At 26.5% G+C, this 26,927-nt stretch overlaps 1 protein-coding gene across 1 annotated transcript; it reads left to right on the forward strand.

Annotated features, from left to right (window-relative positions):
* Window positions 1-18,946: 18,946 nt before the first annotated feature.
* Window positions 18,947-25,884, forward strand: LOC139899352 (short-chain dehydrogenase reductase 3a-like). The gene is made up of 3 exons (XM_071882191.1): window positions 18,947-19,085; window positions 19,216-19,284; window positions 24,784-25,884. The coding sequence occupies exons 1-3, from the start codon at window positions 19,060-19,062 to the stop codon at window positions 25,586-25,588; spliced, it is 900 nt and encodes a 299-aa protein (XP_071738292.1). The 5' UTR covers window positions 18,947-19,059; the 3' UTR covers window positions 25,589-25,884.
* The last annotated feature ends 1,043 nt before the right edge of the window (window positions 25,885-26,927 follow it).

Here is a 26,927-nt window from a genome sequence, read left to right on the forward strand (position 1 = left end):
TTCGAGTAATCGAATCGTTTTATCCAAATTATTCAATGATGATAAAACTCTATTTATCAACTCATATTCGTCATGAAAATATTTTTATAGTTAGCCATGACGACCTCGATCAAATTTCGGGACGAAATTTCTTTAACGGGTAGGTACTGTGATGACCCGAAAATTTCCAATCAAATTTAAACTTTAATCTTTATATGATTTCGACACAATGAGCAAGTCTGTAATGTTGAGTAATAAAGTTTGTAAACTATATTCATAATACCCTTTGACTAACCCCGACGATTCACGAACAATTGTGTAAATAAAAATGTACATATATGTATAAAAATAAATATAAAAGTAACTGTAAATATATATAATAATGGGGAATAATAAAAGGTGATTGAACCATTAGAATTAAAAATGTAAAAATATATACAGAATAATTAAGTTACTATTAAAATAAAATATATATATATATATATATATATATATATATATATATATATATAATCAAATAAGTTATTAGATAAAATAAGTATTTCATAATTAATAGAAAGTAAGGTGAATATACTATATATAAATACAAGTTAAAGTATAACTATTATATTAATTATAAAATTTGTATTGTTTTATGTATAATAATAAGAGCATTATTAATATAATTATATTTATTAATAACATTAATTATAACCTATAAAAAATATATATATATATATAAATATATAAAGAGATATACATACATAGTGATCTATAAATAAAAATAAAAATATACATATATATTTATTAGGAAACCAGTATTGTTATTTATTTATCATTAATATTTATTATTATCAATGTAATTATTATTAATACTAATATATATTAATTACATCATCTATAAAATAGAAAATTGTACGAGTCATTGTATATCACAATCAATTCTATATTTCTTGTCTCTAATCTGGATTCCATGACAAATAAAACGATTCATACAGATACAAATTTAGTTGAACTTCCCTTTCAACTTTTATTTTTTTCTTCTCTTCCTGTTTCAATTTGATTCCCTCTGTCGATGTTATCTATTGTATAAACCAAACAAGTGCAGATAATAAATTACTCATTCAATTTACACCGTCTAGTTCATAGCTAGTTAAACAGAGGTATATAGTTATTATTATTATTTTTTTCTTTTCTTTTTCTTCAGTGATACCTCTGTACAAACTATTTTCTTTCAAAATCCGAAATAGAAACAATTGTTAAAATCCATTATTGCAGATTTGTTAGTAATAATTCGTATAAACTACCTGCATAATTTCAATTTCTAATTCATCCTAATAATCTAGAATTTTGGAGTCAAAGTTTACAAAATAAAAGTCAACCTATTGTTCTTCATCAAAATTTGGATTCATTTTTGTGTTTCAAGTTAAATTAATGATTTAGAAAGTTTATAGATACGATTTACAAACTCTTTCATGTAGAAATTATTAGCTAACAAGTTCTTAAAATGAAAAATCAAAAATTTTTTTTTTTAAGAACACCACGAACAGCGACGGACTGTTTTTTTTATTTTTTTTTTCGTGTTTGATCAAGTTAAAGAAACCCAAAAGGTTGATAATCTAATTATTAGTAAGTCCTAACCTCGATTCCATCATTATTGTTATAGTTTGTGGTGCCTGATTCGTTTGGGTGAGGAAGAAGAAGAATAGAAACAGAAAACTAGATAGATATATATATCGGGTGAATAATATTTTAGAAAAACTAACTTAGCTCGATGGTTTGGAGTGTTTACATGTGTGCGAGAGGTCCCGAGTTCGAGCCCGGGCTGCTGCAGTTATATTTTTTGGAGCTTATCTTTGTGAGGTAGTTTCTTATTATACTTATTATTATTATTACCATTATTATTATTATTATTTTATTGTTGTTATTGTTAATATTATGATTATAATTATTGTTATTAAGATTTTAGTATTTATTACTATTATTAGCAGTATTATTATTATTATTATTAGTGTTATAATTATTAATATTATTATTTATCACTTATTATTAATATTATGATTACAACTATAAGTATGAATATTATTATTATTATCACTAATAGTTGTATTATTATTATTATTATTATTATTATTATTATTATTATTATTATTATTATTATTATTATTATTTTTATTATTATTATTATTATTATTATTATTATTATAATTAGGATTATTATTAATATTATTATCATGAATGTAATACAAATTATCATTTAATTTCATTAATATTAGTATTAGTATCACTTTTATAGCTATCATTATTATTATTATTATTAAACAAAAGTATCATTATTAACAATATCATTGTTTTTAATAAAGTTTTAATATTATTATTATTAGTAAATCATTAAAGTTCAAAACTATCATTTTTAAACAAATAAATATTTCGCACATAAAACATACTTATTACACATGCTATAATTATACTAATATTTCGTATAACTATATATAAATTTTATTAACATTATCTATATAAAAACTTATATAAAACAAATTGAGAATTTTTACTATAATACTAAATATATATAGTTATTAATATAACCATATTAGTCACTTTAAATATATATACAAAATAAATATATATAACATATAATTTAAAATATAAAATAAAGTAAATGTTTTAAATGGAATCTAGTAAAAACCTTATATAACTACAAAATATATATAAATAATATATATTAATAAACAAATTTATGATATCTCTATTATATGTTTTAATAGAAATACAAATGATATAGGTTCGTGAATCCGAGGCCAACCCTATACTTACTCAATGTCGTCATATGTATTTTTACTACAAAATACAGTATGGTGACTTTCATTTGCTCCCTTTTTAAATGCTTTTGCAATATATATTTTTGGGACTGAGAATACATGCGTTGTTTTTATAATTGTTTTACGAAATAGACACAAGTAATCAAAACTACATTATATGGTTGAATTATCGAAATCGAATATGCCCCTTTTTATTAAGTCTGGTAATCTAAGAATTAGGGAACAGACACCCTAATTGACGCGAATCCTAAAGATAGATCTATTGGGCCTAACGAACCCCATCCAAAGTACCAGATGCTTTAGTGCTTCGATCTTGTTTTATATCATGTCCGATGGATTTTCTGGAATGATAGGGAATATTCTTATATGCATCTTGTTAATGTCGGTTACCAGGTGTTCAATCCATATGAATGATATTTTTGTCTCTATGCATGGGACGTATATTTATGAGAAATGAAAATCTTGTGGTCTATTAAAATAATGGAAATGATTATTTATGTTAAACTAATGAACTCACCAACCTTTTGGTTAACACTTTAAAGCATGTTTATTCTCAGGTATGAAAGAAGTCTTTCGCTGTGCAATTGCTCATTTTAAAGATATTACTTGGAGTCATTCATGACATATTTCAAAAGACGTTGCATTCGAGTCGTTGAGTTCATCAAGATTATTATTATTAAGTCAATTATAGTTAGATATATTATAAAATGGTATGCATATCGTCAACTTTCGATGTAATGAAAGATTGTCTTTTCAAAAATGAATGCAATGTTTGTAAAATGTATCATATAGAGGTCAAGTACCTCGCGATGTAATCAACTGTTGTGAATCGTTTATAATCGATATGGACTTCGTCCGGATGGATTAGGACGGGGTATGACATATTTTTAATTAAGTTGTATTGTTTTTAAGTTGAATGTAACTTTATTTTGAATTAATTAATGAAAACTTTTAATGTTTAATAATTATATTATAATTAATTATAATTTATTTTTAAGATAATAATATTAAAAAATTATTTATACATAATATATATAAATAATATTGTATATTTAAGTATAATAATATAATAATAGAAGTGGGACAAATGTGGTTGTGAAAATATGTATCATGGAAGCCAATGTAGTGTGATAGGTAAATGATAGGAAAAAAGTGTTGAGGTGGTGCTTATGTGACACAATGTGGTTGTGAAAACATGTGTCATGAATAAAAGTAGTCTTAATTGGTACAGAGTAATTCGAGTTAGAGGTGCACAAAAAACCAATCCTAATCTGATCCGATCAAAAAATCCGAAACCGAATATCAAAAAATCCGGTACCGGTTCTTGGATCCAATTATGTTCCAACCGGATCCAAAAAATCATAAAACTGGAATTTTTCTGGATAAAAATCGGATTTTATCCGGATCCGACGGGATCTGCACAAAAAACAGAAAAAATTACCGTTTTTTTAAACATTATTCTAGATTTTCTGAGTGTTTTTTTTTTACCATTTTACCCCCAAAATGTGTATTATATATATAGTGTTATTTTGGCTGAGAACACACCAACAAACACTCTCAAATTTCTCTCTAAATTCTCTAATTACACTATAATTACTCTTTAAACTATACTTAATACTCATCTAATGGATAACTCACAAGCTTTCGCTACCGGTTCCGCTTCGGTTACAACCTCTTCACAACGTTATACCATCCACAATGTTAAAAGCATTAAAAATACAAGTCGAAAAGGTGATGTTTGGTTAAAATTCGAATTATGCCTAATGAAAGAAGTCAACGAAAGAGCTCGTCGTACACAATGTTCGATGTTCCTAGGTGTTTCGGGTAATAGCACGTTAAGAAAACATCTTGAAAAAAGTTATAAAGGAAAAGATGACCCGACACAACAAACATTTCGTCAGGATTGTTTGCTTTTTGTATACGATGAAGAAGCTGTGACGACCCGAAAATTTTCGACCAAATTTAAACTTAATCTTTAAATAAATTAATGTTCCGACACGATAAGCAAAGTCTGTAATGTTGAGTCTTGAAAAGTTTTGGAATTATATTCATGTAATCAATTACCTTTCGACTACTCTCGACGATTCACGAACCATTAATCGTAAATAAAAATGTATAAATAATTATATATGTAAATATAATTATATATTATGAATTAAATATATTAATAAACTAGTATGTGATTTAGAAAGAAAACTTAAACTTGATATTTAAAACATGATTAAATATGAAGTAGTTGAAATATATAAATATAAATATATATATATATATATATATATATATATATATATATATATATATATATATATATATATATATATATATATATATATATATATATATATATATATATATATATATATATATATATGATTAATATACATAAATATTAATTGTATGTATATTATAATATATATAAAATGTAAAAATATTAAATATTAAATATTTGATATTATTTAATATATATTATAATACATAAATAATAATAGGTAATATTGATATATTCAATTTAAATTTAATAATAAATATAGTTGTTGTACTAATATTATTATTATTACTTTATGATTATTAATATTAACATTAATATCAGTATTATTAGTATTACTATATATGATATATAAATATGAAAGTTTATACATTTAAATTTTTATAATATTATTATTACTAAAGTTATTGTTATCATCATTAATATCATTTTTATTACACTTAGTAATAAATATTATGATTTTAGTCATTATTACAAATATTATTAGTGTTAATGTGATTATTATTATCTTTATCATTATTGTTATTAATAATATTATCATACCATTATTTTTATCATTTTTCTGTATTTATTATTATTAGTATTTTTATTTTATTATTTTTCCAATAATATTTGTAATATTATTAATATATTAATTATTTTTTTAATGTTAATTATATATATATATATATATATATATATATATATATATATATATATATATATATATATATATATATATATATATATATATATATAATCAAATAAAGGAATCAAATCTCTTTCACATCCTTATCACTTTTAAATTTTTGTTTTTTCTTTCTTTTACCACTGTACTATCGGTCGACCATAATCACCAGAATCCAAAAAGAAATTTGTTCACAAGTTTTATCTTTATCTGATTCAGTTAGGAGTCTAAATCAGTTTTATTTTGTTTTTATTCACGTTCCTGTCCTTGTTGTCTGGTTAAGAAGGCAAAATCGACACTAGCATTCTTATATAATTGATCAGTTCAATTGGTAAATGAATCACACTTCATCATTCTATTAACACTTATCACTTGCATTTTTTTATCAGACAAATTAATCAGTTTTTTTAAAAGCATCGTTAACCTCTGTTCTTCCACTTTTCATCCAAAACTCGATTATGAATCGAATTTCAAAATCCATTAATGCCATTTTGTTAGAAATTGTTCATTTAAACTATCTGAAAAGGTTCAACATCCAATTTTCATTATCGAGTTCCAATTTCGAAGTCAAAGATTGGGTTTTTAAAAGTCAACTAATGTTCTTCAAACAAATTCGTATTATATGTTACGATTCCAGTTAAATTGACAATTTAGATAGTTTTTAAGGGTGATTTAAAACACAATTTGTGTTGAAAGCTTCATCTAAAACGTTCTCCTTTTTACAATCAAATTTTTTTTTCCTAAACAAGCTGCGTGAACAGAAGTTTTGTTTCTTTATTTTTTTATTTTCGTTTTTTTCTTGATTAAACAAAAACATGAATATATATATATATATATATATATATATATATATATATATATATATATATATATATATTAATGGATGTTTATATGTCTTAAATGAAACTAAATTCGTTAATTGGAATTTAAAACTCTCTATTCGATTTGTTCTTGTAAGAAGATGAAGAAGAGAGGCAGAAAACATAACGGGTTAAGTATAATTAAGTTATAGATTTAATCAGAAAAGTATAAGGCAGCGTAATGGTAGAAGGTGTCGGGTTATACCGAGAGGTCTCGTGTTCGAGTCCCGTCTGTGACGAATCTTTTTAGAAAGGCTTACACTTGAAGTAGTTATTATATTTTTATTATTATTACTTCCTTATTATTATTATTGTTATGTTACTATTATTATTACTTTTATTATTATTATTAATTATTATTATTGTTATCATGTTAGATATTATTATTAACGAAATGATTAATAATATAATTTATGATATTATCATTATTATTACTAGTATTATCATTTATATATTATTAGTATTATCATTACTAAGATTATTATTATTATTATTATTATTATTATTATTATTATTATTATTATTATTATTATTATTATTATTATTATTATTATTATTGTATTATTATTGCTAGTATTATTATTATGATTTCACGGATACTAAACATGTTAATAACATAAATATATAATCAAAGATGATATGATAAAGATTATAGAAATTAGTTATAATTATACGAATACATGTAAAATTTTTGATTTTAATTACAAATTAATGTCATAAGAAGCTATAATAATTAGTATAGAAATTTAACACGAAGATTATGATTATGATTATGATTATGATTATGATTATGATTATGATTATGATTATGATTATGAAAGTAATAAAAATTTATTATTATTATCATTAATATTAGAAATTGTAACATTTTATAATTATTAGTATTATTATTATTATTTTTAATAACATAAGTATTATATGAATATTATCATTATTATTATTAAAATGATTATTAGTATTGTTATTATTATTAAATTTATTATCATGAATATCATTTTTACTAAAATTATTTTGATATCACTAAAGCTATCATTATTCTTATTATCAGTATTATCTATATCATTATTATTAATAATTATGATTATGAAAATAAAAGTTTTAATGATATAAGCATAAAAATAAAGATTATATATATAAATATATATTTAATACACATAACCTAACTATATTAATATTTCGATATATAAAATGAAAACATATATAACGAAACTTATTAATTTATTACATCACTAATAATAATATATATACATATATATATGTATTCGATTACAATTATGTAAATTAATAAATATATGAATGATATAGGTTCGTGAATCCGAGGCCAACCCTGCATTGTTCAGTATCGTCGTATGAATATTTTTACTACAAAATATTGTAGAGTGAGTTTCATTTGCTCCCTTTTTAAATGCTTTTTCAATATATATTTGTGGGACTGAGAATACATGCGCTGCTTTTATAAATGTTTTACAAAATAGACACAAGTAATCGAAACTACATTCTATGGTTGGATTATCGAACCGAATATACCAATTTTTAGCTTGGTAGCCTAAGAATTGATGTTTATGATAATTGCCACCAATTGATGTGAATCCTAAAGATAGATCTATTTGGTCCAACAAGCCTCATCCGAGTTACGGATGCTTTAGTACTTCGATTTATCATGTCCGATGAGAGTCCCGGAATGATGGGGATATTCTATATGCATCTTGTAAAGGTCGGTTACCAGGTGTTCACCATATGAATGAATTTTAATTCGCGGGTTACGCGTGTTATTATGTACTCGGGTTACGTGTACAATTAAATATCTAAAATCTAATGGTCTATTAAAATGATAAAAATGAATGTTTAAGATAAACTAATGAACTCACCAACCTTTTAGTTGACACTTGAAAGCATGTTTATTCTCAGGTATTAAAGAAACCTTTCGCTGTGCATTTGCTCATTTTAGAGATATTACTTGGAGTCATTCATGACATATTTCAAAAGACGTTGCATTCGAGTCGTTGAGTTCATCAAGATAATTATTAAGTCAATTATAGTTGGATATATTATGAAATGGTATGCATGCCATCAACTTTCGATGTAATGAAAGTTTGTCTTTTAAAAACGAATGCAATGTTTGTAAAATGTATCATATAGAGGTCAAGTACCTCGCGATGTAATCATATGTTATTGTATTCGTACTTATGGATTAGGACGGGTCATCTCAGAAGATCTTAGGCAAGATTTGTCAAGGTTCTTCATTCAACAAGGGCTTCCTTTCAACCACTTCGATAATCCAAGGCTTTGGACTCGACTACAACCGCGATATAACAATGTAAGTCGTACTACTCTAAGACGCGACACTTTTAAATTATGGAAATAGCTAAAAATGATATAACTGAAGGTTTTCGAACATATAAACATAGTGTATCTATAGATTTTGATATTTGGAACACACCACATGGAACAACATATTCTTATTAGCCGTTACCCTTCATTGGTTTCATCCCGATCCGTGGTGTAATTAATGAAACGGACTATCGATTTTAAAATATTTGCTTCCGCATAACGGTAATATAACAACCCTCATTTTTCCACTCTGAAATGACTAAAATACCCTTAGGGTTTCATTGCTGTTTTGTACATCAGTATTATTATTATTAGGGTTGTTATCTGGACATATTAAATGAAGTAATTAATACTCGAATTTAATGAACTAAACCCTAACCCTAACCCTAGTATTTATTATTATTATTATTATTATTATTATTATTATTATTATTATTATTATTATTATTATTATTGTTATTATTATTAATAATGTAAATGAGTATCAAATTATGTGTGTATATATAAAATGATTAAGTTATGAGTATTAATTATAAAAATTTGTAAAATAAGTATTTATAAGTGTATATGTCGAAATATATATATAAATATATGTATATATCGGTTAAATAAAAATAAATATAAATAAAGATAAGAAAATACAAAATATTCTAGATTGTTCCAATTAATAATATATATATATATATATATATATATATATATATATATATATATATATATATATATATATATATATATATATATATATATATATATATATATATATATATATATATATAAGGAGTTGGTCGAAAAAAAATAAAAAAAATAAATGTTAAATGTATTAAGGAATTTGTTTCCTAATATAATTCTAATGACTTGTTTTTCAAGTTCTTCACCTCTATAAATATAAACCACCCCTCATTATTTTTTTTTTCACATCCAATTTTGAAGCTCTCAAAACCCTAGAAATTTGTAAGATTTCTCTTTTCTTTTTCTTTCTTTTTTTTCGATTTCTCTTTCTTTCTTTTTATTTCGATCGGCCGAAAAACAAACAAAATAAATAAAATAGTTTTACAATTTATAAATTTTTTCTAAATACATGATAATTAGATATATGATTAATAAAGTTTATAAAAAATAATTTTCCAGATTTATGAATCGATTTACTAATTTCTATAAAATTGTTTGTTTGTCTATTCGGTCGATACATAAATAAATATATAATAAATATATATCGAGTTTATTAAATTATATATTATGCATGATAATTACTACTAATTAATATAAGATCTAGGAAAAATAACGTTACTAATTTATGATTTGATTTTATATTTCTAATTAACTAAAAACAGTTTATTAAGTATATATATACGGTGTACGAAATTATAAAAAAAAAATAGTAAAAAGGATTAGTAAATTATATAATTATTTTTCCAGAAAATTATAATATTAAACTTAATTATTTAGCTCAGTACATATTTTATAAAAATTAAATTCAAATTTATATAGATTAATATTACTTTTGCAAGCCAAAAATCATTTAATATTGGAATAAATAGCAAAAAAATATAATAAATAAATATTTACTGATGAAAACTCTTATTATTAATATTCTAAGGTAAAACATATTTTTATATATTATTTTGATCAATAGGATAATTATTTTCATTATATTATGTATTCGATATGTATATATGTATATATATTGGATTTAAATAATTTAAATACATAAAAATATTAAAAATAATTTTTACAGAATGTATTTAGTTATTAAAAGTTATTAGAGTTGAAAATTAGATTTATATATTATTATAGGTATTTAATCTATATTTACTTTCTATTCGGTTATTATTAATATAAATAAAAGGATATAAATTGATTAAAACATTAAAAATAATGATAAACTTTTAGGAACTGTTTAAAACAGTGTAGGGACTTATAAAAATAATTTTTATAATTATTGAAATATTATTTATAATAAAATATGAATTATCTAATAATTAGTCTTATAAAAGGGATAAAATTCGTAATAAAAATATAGAATAATAATAGAAATATATATAAAATTTATTTAAGTTTAATAAACTTATAGGAAGCTGTAAAAAATATAAAATTATATTTTTGGGTCAAATTTATATTTATCTCATAATTAAGTTTGTATTAGATGTAAACCGAGATATATAAGGAAATAAATATTAAATAAGATAAAATTTTATTTATAGTTTTTATATGATTATCTTACCTATTTTAATCAGTAGAAAAATAAGGAATATTATTTTTAATATAATTTAGATAATTACTTAATTTGAAAGTAATTAGAGATAATAGATAATTATGAATTATAAATAAATAAACATAATAATTATATTTAGTTATTAATAGAATACTTTGGTTATTATAAAATAATTAAAAGTTTTTAATACTAATTATAGTAATACATTATAATAAATAATTATAGGATAATTATTAATACTTTTATAATAAGTATGAATTAAATATTGGGTCATTAATAAATATAATATAATAATCTAGATTATGACTTAAACTTAATGTGAAGGTTATAAACGAAAGATAACGTGCACTATATGCGATCCTCACCGCTACTTACGGCCTAGGGTGCTCTTTGTTGCCTTATGGGAACCGCTTGTGGATCTCGAATGACAAGACATAGATTCTGGTCAAGAGTCCTGGGCACCTAGTAACAACAGATCATCAGAGTGACTTATCTGATAGCAACGGGGTTTGAGCAAAGTTGTACAATGTCTTGCTAAAGGTTATAACCCGAACTTTCTATAATTCGAAGTTGCTAAGAATGGAAACTTCCATAAATAGTAACCTTCCGAAAATGGAATTTCTTTTAAGAAAACCCTTATAATTAGTATAGTTATTATACTTAAGTCTATTAGACAATATCTGATCATATATTCTGTCTCTAGGTTGAGATCTCGATCACGTTCTTCCGTTCAATTTATTTCTGTTGTGGATTAACTCTTCTGTGCTACTAAGGTGAACTCATAGCCCCGCTTTTACATATTTTATTGAATTTTATAAATCTTGGGGTGAGACACATGCTTGCTTTTGAAATGATTTACAATTTAGACACAAGTGCTAAAACTTTTTGATATGCAACTTCGTGAGACTTTTGTTAACTTGTATTCTTACATGCAAATCCCCGCCATAATATCGTTAATTGCTGGAATTAAAATGTTGCAAGCTTAATTATTGTGAGTATGCCTATTGAGAACGACGTCTCTACCCATTGACCGATCGTCAAGGGGGTACATAATAATGATTACCGATACCCGTACAGTGTTAGGGGTTAATGTTTAGATCGATATTATAACTCATGGCATATTGAATATTTTGATATTTTGAAATAAATCTTGTGGTCTAAACTTATTAATTATTAAACCTATGGTGTTCACTCAACCATTGTGTTAACATTTTAAGCATGTTTGTCTCAAGTGAAGAATAGCTTATGTGCTACCCTATGTTGCTTTACTAGCTGATGCATTGAAGTCCGCATTATTTATATCTTAGCATTTGTTAAACATTTATTACATTTGGGTTTACCATGTAAAACAATTTCGTTTCCGCTGCAATTAAACTATTGATTTTATTAAACTTCTCATTTAGAGTCGTTCTCGTTATATATTCTTGTGTGATGGTATTGAAATGTCATATTTACCCCGACCCTATTTGGAGGGTATGATAGGTAATAATATAAGAAAAGCCATACAAGACACTTTGGTTCAATATAATTTAATTGATAAATTTTTTACAATTTCGATAGATAATGCGTCTAATAATGATAGTGTCATTGAGATGTTAAACTTACGAATTAAACCCATTTTAAATGGTGCATTTATTCGTACACGTTGTGTTGCTCATAATATAAACATGAGAGTTCAAGATTGTTTAAGTTTTTTGGTCCGTATAAAAATAAATTTAGAAGATTATTAGTAATGATTTATCGTACGAGCAACGAACGACAACACAAGTATAAAGCTTTCGTTAAAAATTGTATTGACACTTGGTTAGGTTCTTATTTTGATAATAATACTAGATGGAATTCTACTTGTAAAATGTTCGAAAATATTTTACGACAAAAAGGCACGTTAATCGGTTTTAATAGAAGACTAATTCGAAATGGATTTTCTGAACCAATTGAACCCGAAGAATGGAATGACTTGGAATCATTAACAAGTTTTCTACAAGTTTTTAAAGAGGCAACGACAAAGTTATCAGGTGTTTATTACTCAACTAGCCCACTAGTGTTAAAACAATTTTTTATAATGTCAGAAAAAATATGTGAATTTACGAACTCAAATAATATTATTTTTAAACAAGTCATTTTTCATATAAGAGAAAAACTAAAAAACTATTTTGGAGCGATTCCTAATGTTTTTTATGTGCGACCACACTTGACCCACGGTTAAATGTGAATGGGGTTGAACTTATGATGACAACAGTATACCAAAATTTTGATTGTACTTATGGTCAATTAACCAAATACACGAATTTAATGACGTTTTGAGGAATAAATTGGCATTTATGCAACAAAATATGGTCGACAAGCAAACCCAATTGTTGACCAATTTGCGGCTGGATCATCTTCTCGAAGGCCCCGAGACCTCAATATAAGTCATTTAAACCTAGTACGTGAAGAAGCTTCCAAGCGTGCACGAGCATCGACCCCACAAGCGAGTTGGGAATTTATAAGTGTGCAAACTTTGCACTACACGTGGGTGTAGAACAATTTCACAACCTTGACGTTTTAGCTTGGTGGCAATCAAAAGAAGGCATATATCCAATATCATCCGTAATGGCTCGCGACTTATATGTCTTTCAAGCTTCAACCGTAGCTTTCGAATCGGCATTTTCTTTTAGTGGTCGAGTTATATCGGATAGAAGGTCAAAACTTACCCCCCAACCGTGCAAGTATGTGTATGTTTGAACGATTATTTGGACGAGGTAGATGAAATACAATATCAAACGTCATTAGAAGGTGCGTTATATGAAAGCAAAACGCCTCTCGACATCAAAGCTCATTTGACGACTAAAGTATAACGGGTGATGGCAATGCCGAAGCTCGTTATACTTTATTCGTAATACATTTTCGGGTGATGGTCATACTGAAGCTCGAAATGTATTAACTTTTGTATTATAATTGTATCGTTCGAATAAACTTTTTAATATTAATATTATTTATAGTGGTAATCGTTAATCGTTATAAATAAAAATGTTGTTATTTATATTATTTATTGTGTTAAGCGTTATAATTTTTGTTTCTATTGATTATATTATAGTTGTTCAAACGTTAAAAAAATCGAACCGGTAAAAATATAACTGGTAAAATCGAATTCTAGTCCGAAAAAAATTCGAAGAAAAACCGGTCAAGAACCGGTAAAAAACCGATTATGGGAAAAAAATCCAAAAAAACCGATACCGAGAAACGGAACCGGAAAAAAATCCGTTTCTTTTTGTCCGAATCCAGGTTTTTATCCGAAATATGCACCTCTAATCCGAGTATAGAGATTTTTATATAAACTTTTCTTTTGTTTTAATCTAAGTACTTTTCCCTTAAAATATGTAAAACTTTATATCTTTTCACCCTTCAAAAAATTCAAAGTCAATCCGTTTATTTAACGTGGATGTATTTCTACTCATTTTTTGATGAATCTTGTATTATAATACATTAAGTATTGTAATACAGTATATAACTACGTAATGCATAACAAATAATAAATTTATTAGAAAGATAACGTGAAAATATCACTAATCATTTTCTTTAACTTTTTTTAGAACGACAAACACACTCTCACTTACAAATAACCTACCCGTAACTCCGAATTCACAACTTTAAGTTTAATAAGTTAGCTCAATACCAATATGCTAAAAGCCCTTTGATAATTTTCTTTAGCTTTTGAAGTGACAAGTTTCCAAGAACATTTATCATGGTCCTATAAAAGTGAATTGATGCATGCTTTATATGTAATGAAAGTAACATGCTCAATAAAATTTGAAAGAATATTTATTCTGCTTGTACTAGGCATAAACAAAAGTCTCGGTTTATCCTTGATTGATTGCGACTTTTGACAAACTATTGTGACTTTTTCTTTGTGTCCAAATACAATAAAACGTTTGATAACCATCAAATATAAGTTGCATTTATATGAAAACTTATGATAACATATTAGGATTATCAAAACATAGTCTCAAGAGTTGTGTTAAAAATTGTAACCAACATAAACTTCGTGATCTAGTGGTTAGGTGCTTTGTAATATTCAAAGAAGACCATGTTCAATCCCAATATCCCACTAACTATACTTTGGACCTTGTCTTTAAGAACGACATTGTAACTAGCGTAAAATAGTAATTGATAAGTACTTTAAACTTGTGAATCAGTTGCAGTAGTGAATATTATCCAACTAAGTTGATTTTCAACCACTATTTGTTTTTGTCTAGAGAGCAAACTTTTTTAGAGACAACTACACTGGGTCTCTACTAACGAGTAAAGCCACTGAGTGACGAGTCATATTTCTAAATTCATCATTTTCAACCACTATTTATCAACCACCTATTCATTTTGGTCGTTATCCATATCCCTAAAGGCTACATATACCAAAAACATAAACTATCAAAAATATAAACTATCACTGAGACTACCGCGCTTTGTGTCCTGATATGATTATAAGAGGTCTTAACTTTATACATCACTAGCAGGTCTTAACACATCTTGACTTGATTAGGGAAATGGTCAATAACGATAACAATACAGTAGTGATTAAGTTGTGTACCTTTGAGTTAATTCTCACCCTGTCCGAATAACATGAACATAAAATACCAGTTTCCTTTCATGACCAAGGATTGTGTGGATGATGTTCGGGGAGCTATTATGTTAATTTATTAATTATTATAGGATTCGGATGATACACAAAGTACCCATTCCTTTAAATAATGGTAGGTTTATGATAGCCAATGGGAATGCTTAAAAGTTTGATGTGGAAAGGTTTATAAATTTACTCAATTGGAAACATCGTCTTTGATTCATTGATTATTAGATTATTAGATTATGTTAATCATTCATTACCTTTTTTCTAAAAAGCCCATCCACCTTTGTCCTCTTTGCTAATCACAATATTACATCATCAATTAGTTTTCCTATTTGAATATCCAATTAAGTAATTAAGCGTAGAAAGTTAGTGTATAAATGGTTTTATACATGAATTCAACATATATTTGATAACCTTTATAATAAGTATGTGATGTGATATTGTGATATGTGATAATTGTGAGAATGTATAAACATTTATTGCAAATATTTTCTTGTAAAATGATCATCGTGTTTATTTCATGTGATAAGATGGTATGATTGACTGGTAGGTATGAAAATGAGAGCAAAAATTTGATATCTAATTATTGTGTTTTGTTGAAGAGTTTACTTTTACAAATTTGACACATCTGCATCTCATTTTCTCATTTTGATAGTTCAGTAGTATTATTTTTTTTTTATTTTTTTTTCTGTCTCAAATTAATGGCCAAATCTCCATAAATAAGAATAATAATGTTGATTTTTCTTTATTCTCTTAACTTTTGCATATAAGACAAAAAAATATGCAAAAAGTAATGTTAACTTTAAAGTAAAGAAAAAGTATATATGACAGTCATTTTTTCTTAAATCATTTATTTTTTGTCTGTAAACTATTAATATGAGACGGAGGAAGTATCAAACTTAGTAATTTGGGTCGTGATATTTCTAAAATCTTCTTTTACAAATCAAATATACTTGCACATCACTAAAAAAGTATTTCATTTTTTATACTTACTTTATTTTTGACGCCTTAACTTGTGAATAAGTTGCTTTTTTTTAAAACATATAAATGTCATAAAGTTTTTAACATTTAAAAGCGTTAAAAGGTAAAACTCATATACACTTGGAAGTGCCAAAGAGTTAATAAGTCTACAAAGTTTTTGACACTATATTTTTTCATACTTCATATTTTTAACACCGTATCTTTTTGCAATTTCGATTTTGTGACCCATATAGTGTTAAAAACATGTTAATTTATACATATATATTAAAACGTCAATAATGATGGAAGTAATGAAACTTTATTTGCATTGCATTAATAAGTTGTATAATTAATACAACTTGTTAATGCATATATATAATTAATTATAAAAATGATACAGAGTAGTATAATTATCAGTGGCTTATTAATTTAGCCATACTTAAGGTCGTCTCAACAATTTAAAGGTTCTGGATAAAAATAAAAATAGATCCCTTATACCCGTTAATTACTAAACAAAAATACTAAAATTTATCAATACCAAAAAAAAAAAAATTCAAAAGATGATACTCCGTATATAAAAGATGATACCAGAGTGCACATTACCATTTTTACCTATACTTTCTCATAAATTTTAAAAGTTGACCTTTTAATATATTTAATTAGAAATAGAAATGAAGTCTGTAACTTTGAATGAACTAAACAAGTTTTGTGGTTAGCCGCGCTTCGCTGCGGCCGAAGCGCGGTTAACCAATTAATAGCTGTTTTTTAGTTTTTCTAGTGACGTGTTATATGATATATACATTAAATATACACACAACTTGTTTCATGCATACATAGTTCTATGTTCTATGTTTGTTGTTTTTATTACGTTATGGATAGTGTAAAATAAGACTACATAGTTCTACCAAATATGTTATACATTAATATATATTTATTAGTTCGTTAACAATATTTATATTCTCATATCAAATTTCAAAGTAGCACAATCCAATCTAAAATATCTTGCTGGAAAATATTTATAAAGGTGATTTTTTTTTTTATAAAAATGGTTATCTTATAAAGAAAGGGTGAGTTAAAAGTTTTATAAAAAAAAAATGTAAAAGCATTGAGAAAATATGAGATAAATTTTAAAAAGTTTTAAAAGAAGAATAAAGGAAAAGTAGTAAAAGAAATATTGTAAAAGAAGTTAAGAAAAGAAATAAAAAAATAAAGAAGTAAGAGGGGTTTATATTAACAAAATTAAATGAGGTAGGAGAATGTGAGGATTTACTTGAAAATAAAAATAATGGAGGGTGACATTTTAAAATATCAAAGAAAATGAAGGGGGTAATGGTAGAAAAGTAAAAAGAAAAAAAATAGTGGTAGAGGAGTCCAATGCAAGTATCGAACTTGCACCCCTCGAGATATAATAAACACCACTAAGCCACCTAGCCACCTATGTATTTGTGTAATTATAGTACATCTAATTTTATTTATCTACTAAAAAACGTCGCTATCAAAGAGGAAGTAAAAATGGCACAACAACTTTTTTTTTCCTATTGAATATATATGTAAAGATGGAGGGTTGTAGTTGAAGAAATTACATTTAAGTTTCAAATGAATAGTTCTTTTTTTTGTCTTGTTGTGTTTTCCAAATGAATATATGTATAATATAATTATTATTATTATTATTATTATTATTATATGAATTATTTTGAAGAAACCAACTCCATTATGTGTGTATCCTAGACACATGATCACTGTTGTAAAAAATCCGTTTACTCGCCGATTAATCTCCGATTAATCATTTTTAGTAGCATTCCATTCCGATTTTCAAAAATTCGTTTAATTAAACAGTCAACGTCAATTGATGAATCAAAATCGAATTTGGTAATCAAAGTCAGTTAAAGTAAAAAATGGTTAACATTTTAACATGAATTTAAACTAAAATTTTATAGTTTTGAAGCAAAATGAATAATTTTAGACAATTATGTTAAAAATTATCTTTATATTTATGGTTTTTTTCTATAGTTACACATATAATTTTTAAAATATAATATTTAAATGTATAAAGTACAATCCGATTAATCTCCGAATTGCCGATTAATCCTTCCAAAGTCCCGACCGATTAATCCCCGAATAGCGAATTTTGCAACCTTGCACATGATGCCAATATGCCATATATATATATATATATATATATATATATATATATATATATATATATATATATATATATATATATATATATATATATATATATATATATATATATCCCATGTGAGCATCATCCATTAACTCACATATATACACACATATCTATATGTAGACACACACACATAGATCAAGCTAGCTTTACCATTCTAAGCTTGAATATATTTCTTTCTCTCATATATATAGGATGCTAAGAACTATCAGATCCACTTGGTTAGTAAGTTCTTCCAATTCCTACTATATAAATATAAATTATACGGAGTATATTATACTGTAGATAAATACAAATACACAAATACTTATATTGGGTATGTTATTGATTTTTTTTTATAATATCATAAAGCATCTCCATTTCAAGAGGTGTGGTGGTTTCAAGTTTCCAGATTGGGAGGTTTTCTTCTCAAACTTCAAGGTTTGTTTATCATATATAATTCAATTCAGTTTTATAATATGAGTGATGACATAATTTTGATAGATATACATAATTTTGACATAATTTTATAATATGAGTGATGACATAATTTTGATAGATATATTATGTATATTTTTAAAAAGCTGATTAAATAACCTTTGTTTTATAATATTCGTTATTTTAGCAAAAAAGAAAAAAACAATATATAATAGTTTATTGCTCTTAATTGGACAACACCACGATGCATTTATGCTCTCAGCAACATCCACATTTATCCCTAAAATATATAGCAAGTTGTATTTTTTGAAGCTAGCTTTAGTTTATAGAGCATAATTTTAGGCATACAGACAGTTAAGTTTTTGTAGTATTTGATATTTGTGGTGTAAAATTTTAGAGGAAATTACAGTGATAGTCTTTGTGGTTTTGCTGAAAAACACACACATAGTTTAAACTTGATTTTTTCAACTAAATAGTCTATGAACTTATTCCATGAATAGTCTAACTTTCCGTTAACCGTTAACTTTCTCTGTTAAGTCATGGCATGTATCAACCATATGAGGGTAAAACAGTCATTTAATAAATCCTTTTTTCTTCTTCATTCTTTTTGTTAAATTAAAATGAGAGATCCATCCATATCATTACATTCATTCATCAAGCAGATTTTATAAATCCAGATATGAAATTCGCCGGATTTAAAAATCGAACATCTATAACTGAACTGCTAGATCATAAAATAGAGTACATATATGAAATCTGTTTTTGTAATCAATTGAACGACCTTTCGATCTGGAATCTAGAAAAAAATCCTAGAACCAAAAGAAAGCTTCGATCTGGCCGTAGTCAACAACGGCCGTGGCTGTTTGATAGCCGGAATCAGTGACGACCACCAATCGAAGGTCACCAATTGATGACAACCAACCGACAGTTACGAAAACTAGCTATGTGATGGCGGTGGTGGTGGATTCCGGCAACATCTCGAAATTTCATATGTGATTTTGAAGGGTGTTGGGGTTTCGGCACTGGTTTCGGCGAAAACCACCATCTCTGCCACTAGTTTCGTCGGAAACCACCACCTCCGCTACTGTTGAATTTATGTCACCTCCGCCGTTGGTAACCAAATGGTAACAACTAGTGAAATGACGCGTGGAACCACAGGGTTATTTAAACGAAACAGTTTAATGATATGTTTTATGTATTAAGTGAATGTAAATGCTATAGTCATTTAGTTTAATGACCTGTAGAATCACGGATTCCGACTAAGAGACTTTTCATTATTTTTACAAACATATTGATGTACTCAACTTGGTCATAATAAATGAACAACATTTATTCTTTCACCATCCTCTTTCAATTTTCATCACAATTACTATTTTTCTTATCATAAAAAGCATATATTACAATCTTTTATTGAGACATGTATTTCATTTACATATGTAACGTAATTAATCTTAAAGAGAACACATATTTGAATAATAATTAATAATAATATAATAATAATAATTATTATTATTATTATAATAAATAATAATAAAGTTTGTTTAAAAATTGATTATTTATATTTTTAATAATAATTATTAATAATAACAAATACCTCTTGACTTTTTAGAAAAAAATTAAAATACAACTATTATATGAAGGTTGTACAATATGTTTCATAGTTTGTACATGTGTTCATGTGGTGTTTTGTAAAACATTGTATAATTTGTTTTAATGTTTGTGTACATGGTCATGGAGGTGTTTTTAGGGATGGAATCGGGTCGGGTTTGGGCCGGGTTTAGGTAATCCCAGACCCGAATCCAGTTAGGAAACCATGTTCCAAATCCAGTCCCATATCCGTCGGGTACCCGTTACTTACTAACAGTCGGGTTATCGGGTTTCTCCACGGGTAAACGGGGATCCCCATATACTTACTAACTCTAGGGTTATCGGATTTTTTTGTGGGTATCGAATATCCCCGTTATTAGCCATTATCATTCATCAATCACTTATTTCAGTTTATGTTTCAATAATGATATTACATTGAGTTCTAAATCTAAGATAAATATATATAAATATAGAATAATAATACAATACCACATTGGAGCCTATATTATCATTATTAAATTCTATTATAGTTATCAAGGAAATTGAAATCTCCTTCGGGTAAGGTATACGAGAATTTGATCCGAGTATACCGGTCGAGTATGCGGGTCTGTATCTAAATTCATCCCCGTATCCGAACCCGAAAAAAAATTAAAACCATCCCCTACCCGGCCCAAGACCCGAATACCCGGACCCGAACCCGGTCCAAAAGTGTCGGGTTTCGGGTTTACCCATCGGGTACGGGTCTTTTTGACATCCTTAGGTGTTTTATCATAAAGTTGTACATAAGGCTTCAAATATTGTACATATGGTCATGAGGGTGTTTTACCATAAGGTTGTACATGAGGGTACACAACCTTAGGGTGTTTTATAAGAAGGTTGTACATAATGATTTATATATTATACAATTAACATGTTAATATTTTTAAACTTGAATAATCTTTATTTATGATATCATCATTATAAAGATTTATTTGATACTATAGATGAGAGGTTATTTAATAATGGTGGGTTTTGAATAGATGATAATGATTATGAGTTTGGTCACCATGGATGGTATGTGTTTTTGAATTTGAGTTATACTGTATTATGACTTTGGCCACTTAATAAATTTATAGTAAATTTGTATTTAGTTTTGTCTTAATAAACTACCATATTTGAATTGTAAGTACTCAAGTAATTTCTTGTTTTTCTTAAATTGAAGGTTTAGCTTCGATTTTGAATAGAAGTATACAGATATTGTATTGAATGTTTTTGCTTTAATTTTGAATGTTTAGCAAGCTCTTGCTTTGATTTTTAAAAGTATCAAGGTGTTCTTGATAAAAGGTTGGTGAATGATGACAAAATTTAGGGGTCCATTGATAGAGAATGAATTTTAGATTTGTGGATGAAGTTTAGTGGTAAAAAAAGAAAGATAGATGAAAAAGGGAAAATGATGATGATAAAATGACTATTTTACTTTCATGTGTTAGACACAAGCCATGAGTTAACGGAGAAAGTTAACGGAAGACGGAAAATTGGATTATCCGTGAAATAAGTCCATTATGGATTATGGATTATTTAGTTGAAAAAATCAAGTTTAAACTATCCGTATATTTTCGAGCAAATCACAAGAACTATTCGTATAATTTTGTCAATATTTTGTTTAAAATTAAATAGTTGAAAATGTACAGTTATAAGTAAAGAAATTATATTGGGCCATGGGAGTGCATGGGGTCAGTGCATGACAGACCCAAACATGTTAGTAGACAGTAAACCACTTGTGACCTAAAGAGATTTCAATTATTTCAACTAAAGATTCTTTCACACAAACACAATGCCCTCTTGGTGGATTTAAATCTAACATATTTCTTTATTATATACCATCATCTTTTTAATTGATTATTTATATTTATTTATTCCATGTATCTATTTATAATGAAAGGTGATCCTCACACACTACTTTTTGATTCATGTATACTTTTGTCTCATAAATTTACAGTTATGTTTCTAGATTAATCTAAAGAATTGAACTTATATTATTATTATAAGTATAATTAAGGGTAAAATAGGTAATTAAGTGTACATAGATCAAAAAATGATATGAGAGGATCACCTTCTATTTATAATAGCAGGTTTTTATATAAAATAATATCACACAACTATATAAAAAGATAATGATTTGTATACCATTAAAATTATTCATACATCACTAAAACTACTCATAAAATATACACATCAAACTTTTTTTTTCGTCTTCTATTGTTTCAAAAGCATGTCACCTAAATACATTACTTTTATTTAGTATATTTAACTTTTGGCAACAAACAAAATTATTATTATATATATATATATATATATATATATATATATATACCGGAGTAATCTCGGGGAGGTAAAAAAAGGAGAATATGAGATATAAATGTGTAATATCATTATCAGTCACAAGAACTATCATTCCTCGCACATATATGATGAATGCTAATTATCATACATCACGTTTAATTATCATACATCACGTTGTTTCTCTATCTTCCTTTTTTATTTTTTGTTTCTCCCAGGGTCATATATATATATATATATATATATATATATATATATATATATATATATATATATATATAGAATAAAAATTTAAAAAATTCTAAACCTTTATATATATATATATATATATATATAGTCATAAGTTCAAATAAAAATTTAAAAAATGACGAGAACTGCGAGAACTATTAAATTACAAGAATTTTCACATGTGAATAAGTTGAATCACCCACAAATATTGATGGAGAGTTAGAATGAAAATAAATAAGTTTGAAAAAAACTTATATTTTACCTATATAATCAAATATACAGTTTCTCCTTCACATGTGCATATTTGTTTGTGATCCAAGTGAACATTTCATATAATTAACAATTTACCATGTAATTTATAGTAATGAACATATGTTTGTTAATGATGTGAGTATTAAGTAACATTTGCATGTAATTTGTTGCATTTAAATGTATGAAAATTATGAAATTAAAAAGTTCTCGCAGTTCTCATTCTTTTTGTGGTTCTTGTTTGAGCCTGCCTATATATATATATATATATATATATATATATATATATATATATATATATATATATATATATATATATATATATATATATATATATATATATATATATATATAGTGTTTTAATGAAGAGGGAAGCACTTTTTTGTAAGAAGTAATTTTTTTCGTTTTTTTCGATTTTTTTTCCAACATTAAGATCACATGAAAATATAAACATTTAAAAAAGACATTTTGTAATAAATGTTATTATTTTGGCGGAAAAACGCTCAAAAAAATAAATGATAACATGCATCATATGTGATGTTTTAATTAAAGGTTTATATTAAGGGGTTAGAAATTAGGGTTTAGAAATTAGTGTTTGAAAATTAGGGTTTAGAAATTATGGTTAGGGTTTAGAAATTAGGGTTTAGATTGAATTTTTAACACGATCGATTTAGAGTTTAGGGATTAAACCCAAAACGCTAAACCCTAAACTCTAAATCGGGCTAAATAAAAAAAAAAAAAAAAAAAAAAAAAAAAATCCTCTAATTAAAACATTACTCATAATGCATGTTATCATTTATTTCTTCGAGCGTTTTTCCGTCAAAATAATAACATTCATCACAAAGTTTCTTTTTTAAATGTTCATATTTTCATGTGATCTTGGTGTTGGGAAAAAAAATTAAAAAAAAAAAAAACAAAAGAAATTACTTCCTCACACGTCCTTCAAAAAAGTGCAACCCTCTCGATGATGACCATATATATATATATATATATATATATATATATATATATATATATATATATATATATATATATATTACAGTGATACTGTATGTATATGCATATTCAAATATTAGATTTCTTGAACCTTGAATACTCTCTGACTTATTGAACATATAGCAAACTAGAAGGCAAAGTAGCATTGATCACTGGAGCTGCAACTGGAATTGGCAAAGAAACAGCAACAAAATTCATCAACCACGGTGCTAAGGTGGTCATAGCCGACATCCACTATCAGCTCGGCCTCAACACAGCCATGCAACTCGGCCCAAACGCTTCATTCATATCTTGCAACGTCACAAAAGAGACTGATATTGCCAATGCAGTTCATTTCACAATTTCCAAATATGGAAAACTTGATATCATGTACAATAACGCAGGGGTACCTTGTCGAACACCATTGTCAATAGTCGATCTAGACCTTGACATGTTCGACAGGGTCATGTCGGTCAATGTACGAGGTGTCCTTGCAGGAATCAAGCATGCATCGCGAGTAATGGTTCCTCGTAAAAGTGGGTCCATATTGTGTACGGCTAGTGTGACTGGTATACTAGGAGGGTTAGCACAACATACATATTCGATATCAAAATTTTCGGTTATTGGGATTGTGAAGTCATTAGCATCCGAATTATGTCAACATGGTATTAGGATTAATTGTATATCACCATTCGCGATTCCTACTTCATTTGTAATGGATGAAATGAAAGGATATTTTCCAAATCTTGATGATAAGGAAATTGTGAAAATGATGCATAATGCAGGGGAGTTTAAGGGGACTTACTGTGAGGCTGCTGATGTGGCAAATGCGGCGGTTTATCTGGCTTCGGATGACGCTAAGTATGTTAACGGGCATAACCTTGTTGTGGATGGTGGATTTACATCTACCAAAAGCATCAAATTTAGTGTACCAGATGAAGATAATTAAAGAGGAATGAGCACAACAAGAACTAGTAATCTTATTGCATGTTTAAGTATTTGTTGCCATTCTAGTTTGATAAAGGTTAAGTTGGTAAGTTTGTTTACATACACACTCCAAAATTTGGTTCATTTTATTACAATACAAAACTGCAAGTGGTCCATGATAAATACTGTAACACTAACTATGTGATAAAGATAATTTCAACCAGGCGGACCACCGTTTTAAACTTGTAATAAACTAAACTTAACCGTGTACTCAACCGAACAACTACCATAGTCATTTTCCATATGTTAATAACAGAGACAAAAAGGTAAAAAATTAAAAAAATAAAATAAAATAATATCTTAAGATCTCAAACTTTAACAAAATAAAACCAAAGAAATGACAATCGTCGAGGCGATTGGCCTAAGATTTGGTTCATTTCATCTCATTATCATGGGCGAAGATTTTTTATGTATAGGATGGGCTATGACCCCCAAAAATTTTGAGTAAACAATGTATTGTAGCCTTTAGAATTATGGACGTTTGAGAGTTTAAAATAATTAAATCGAGGTCCGTATTAAGAAAATACGATCAAAATGGTGAATGCTCGCATGATTTGTATTTGTCAACAATTTACCTTGTCTTTTCGTATCTATCAGCCATTATGCACATAAAATAAGTTTCAAACTATATAAGTTTTCTAGGTTCTAGAAATTGACTAAAATAATGTACCATTAGAATTAATATTGTCGTCGAATAGAAACATATGTATAAAACGTGTGAAAAATAAGCAATATCATTACAAATATTATCAATGTTGAGACTAAAAATATATATGCATATTTTTTTAATATAAAGAACAATTTACGCGTTAGACAATTCTAATCCCCAACCATTTTGTTCAAACCTCGTCACTGCTTACTATGCGCAACTGTCTTCAAATTTGGTTCGTTTCATCTTACTCTGCGCACAATATACTTATACGATCCCTATTTCCACATAAATTTGCACAAAGCTTTTGTTTTTACTAAAATGTTGTATAATAATGGTGCTCCCTATGGTCTGCACACATGGCGAAGGGTAGACAATCTGTCAGGAAGGGAAAAGTATGTTCGGAAGGTAAGATTTTCAATATAACCAGTTAGCGTTATCCGTCATGGGAATAGTTATTTAAAATAGTAAAGGCCGCTCAGCGTGCAGCGTAAGCCCTTCGGCCGCCTTTAGTGCATAAGCCTTTTATATTTGAAGAACAAAGCGCATGAGCAGCACGCATGCCACATCAGCATGGCTGGACTAAGTCGGTTAACTTCATTTATCAATGATAACTTGACACGTGTCTTCATCTTTTACGGAGCCCTAATGC

Source organism: Rutidosis leptorrhynchoides, chromosome 3 (genome assembly GCF_046630445.1).
Source record: "Rutidosis leptorrhynchoides isolate AG116_Rl617_1_P2 chromosome 3, CSIRO_AGI_Rlap_v1, whole genome shotgun sequence".
In the NCBI taxonomy this organism is placed as follows: domain Eukaryota; kingdom Viridiplantae; phylum Streptophyta; class Magnoliopsida; order Asterales; family Asteraceae; genus Rutidosis; species Rutidosis leptorrhynchoides.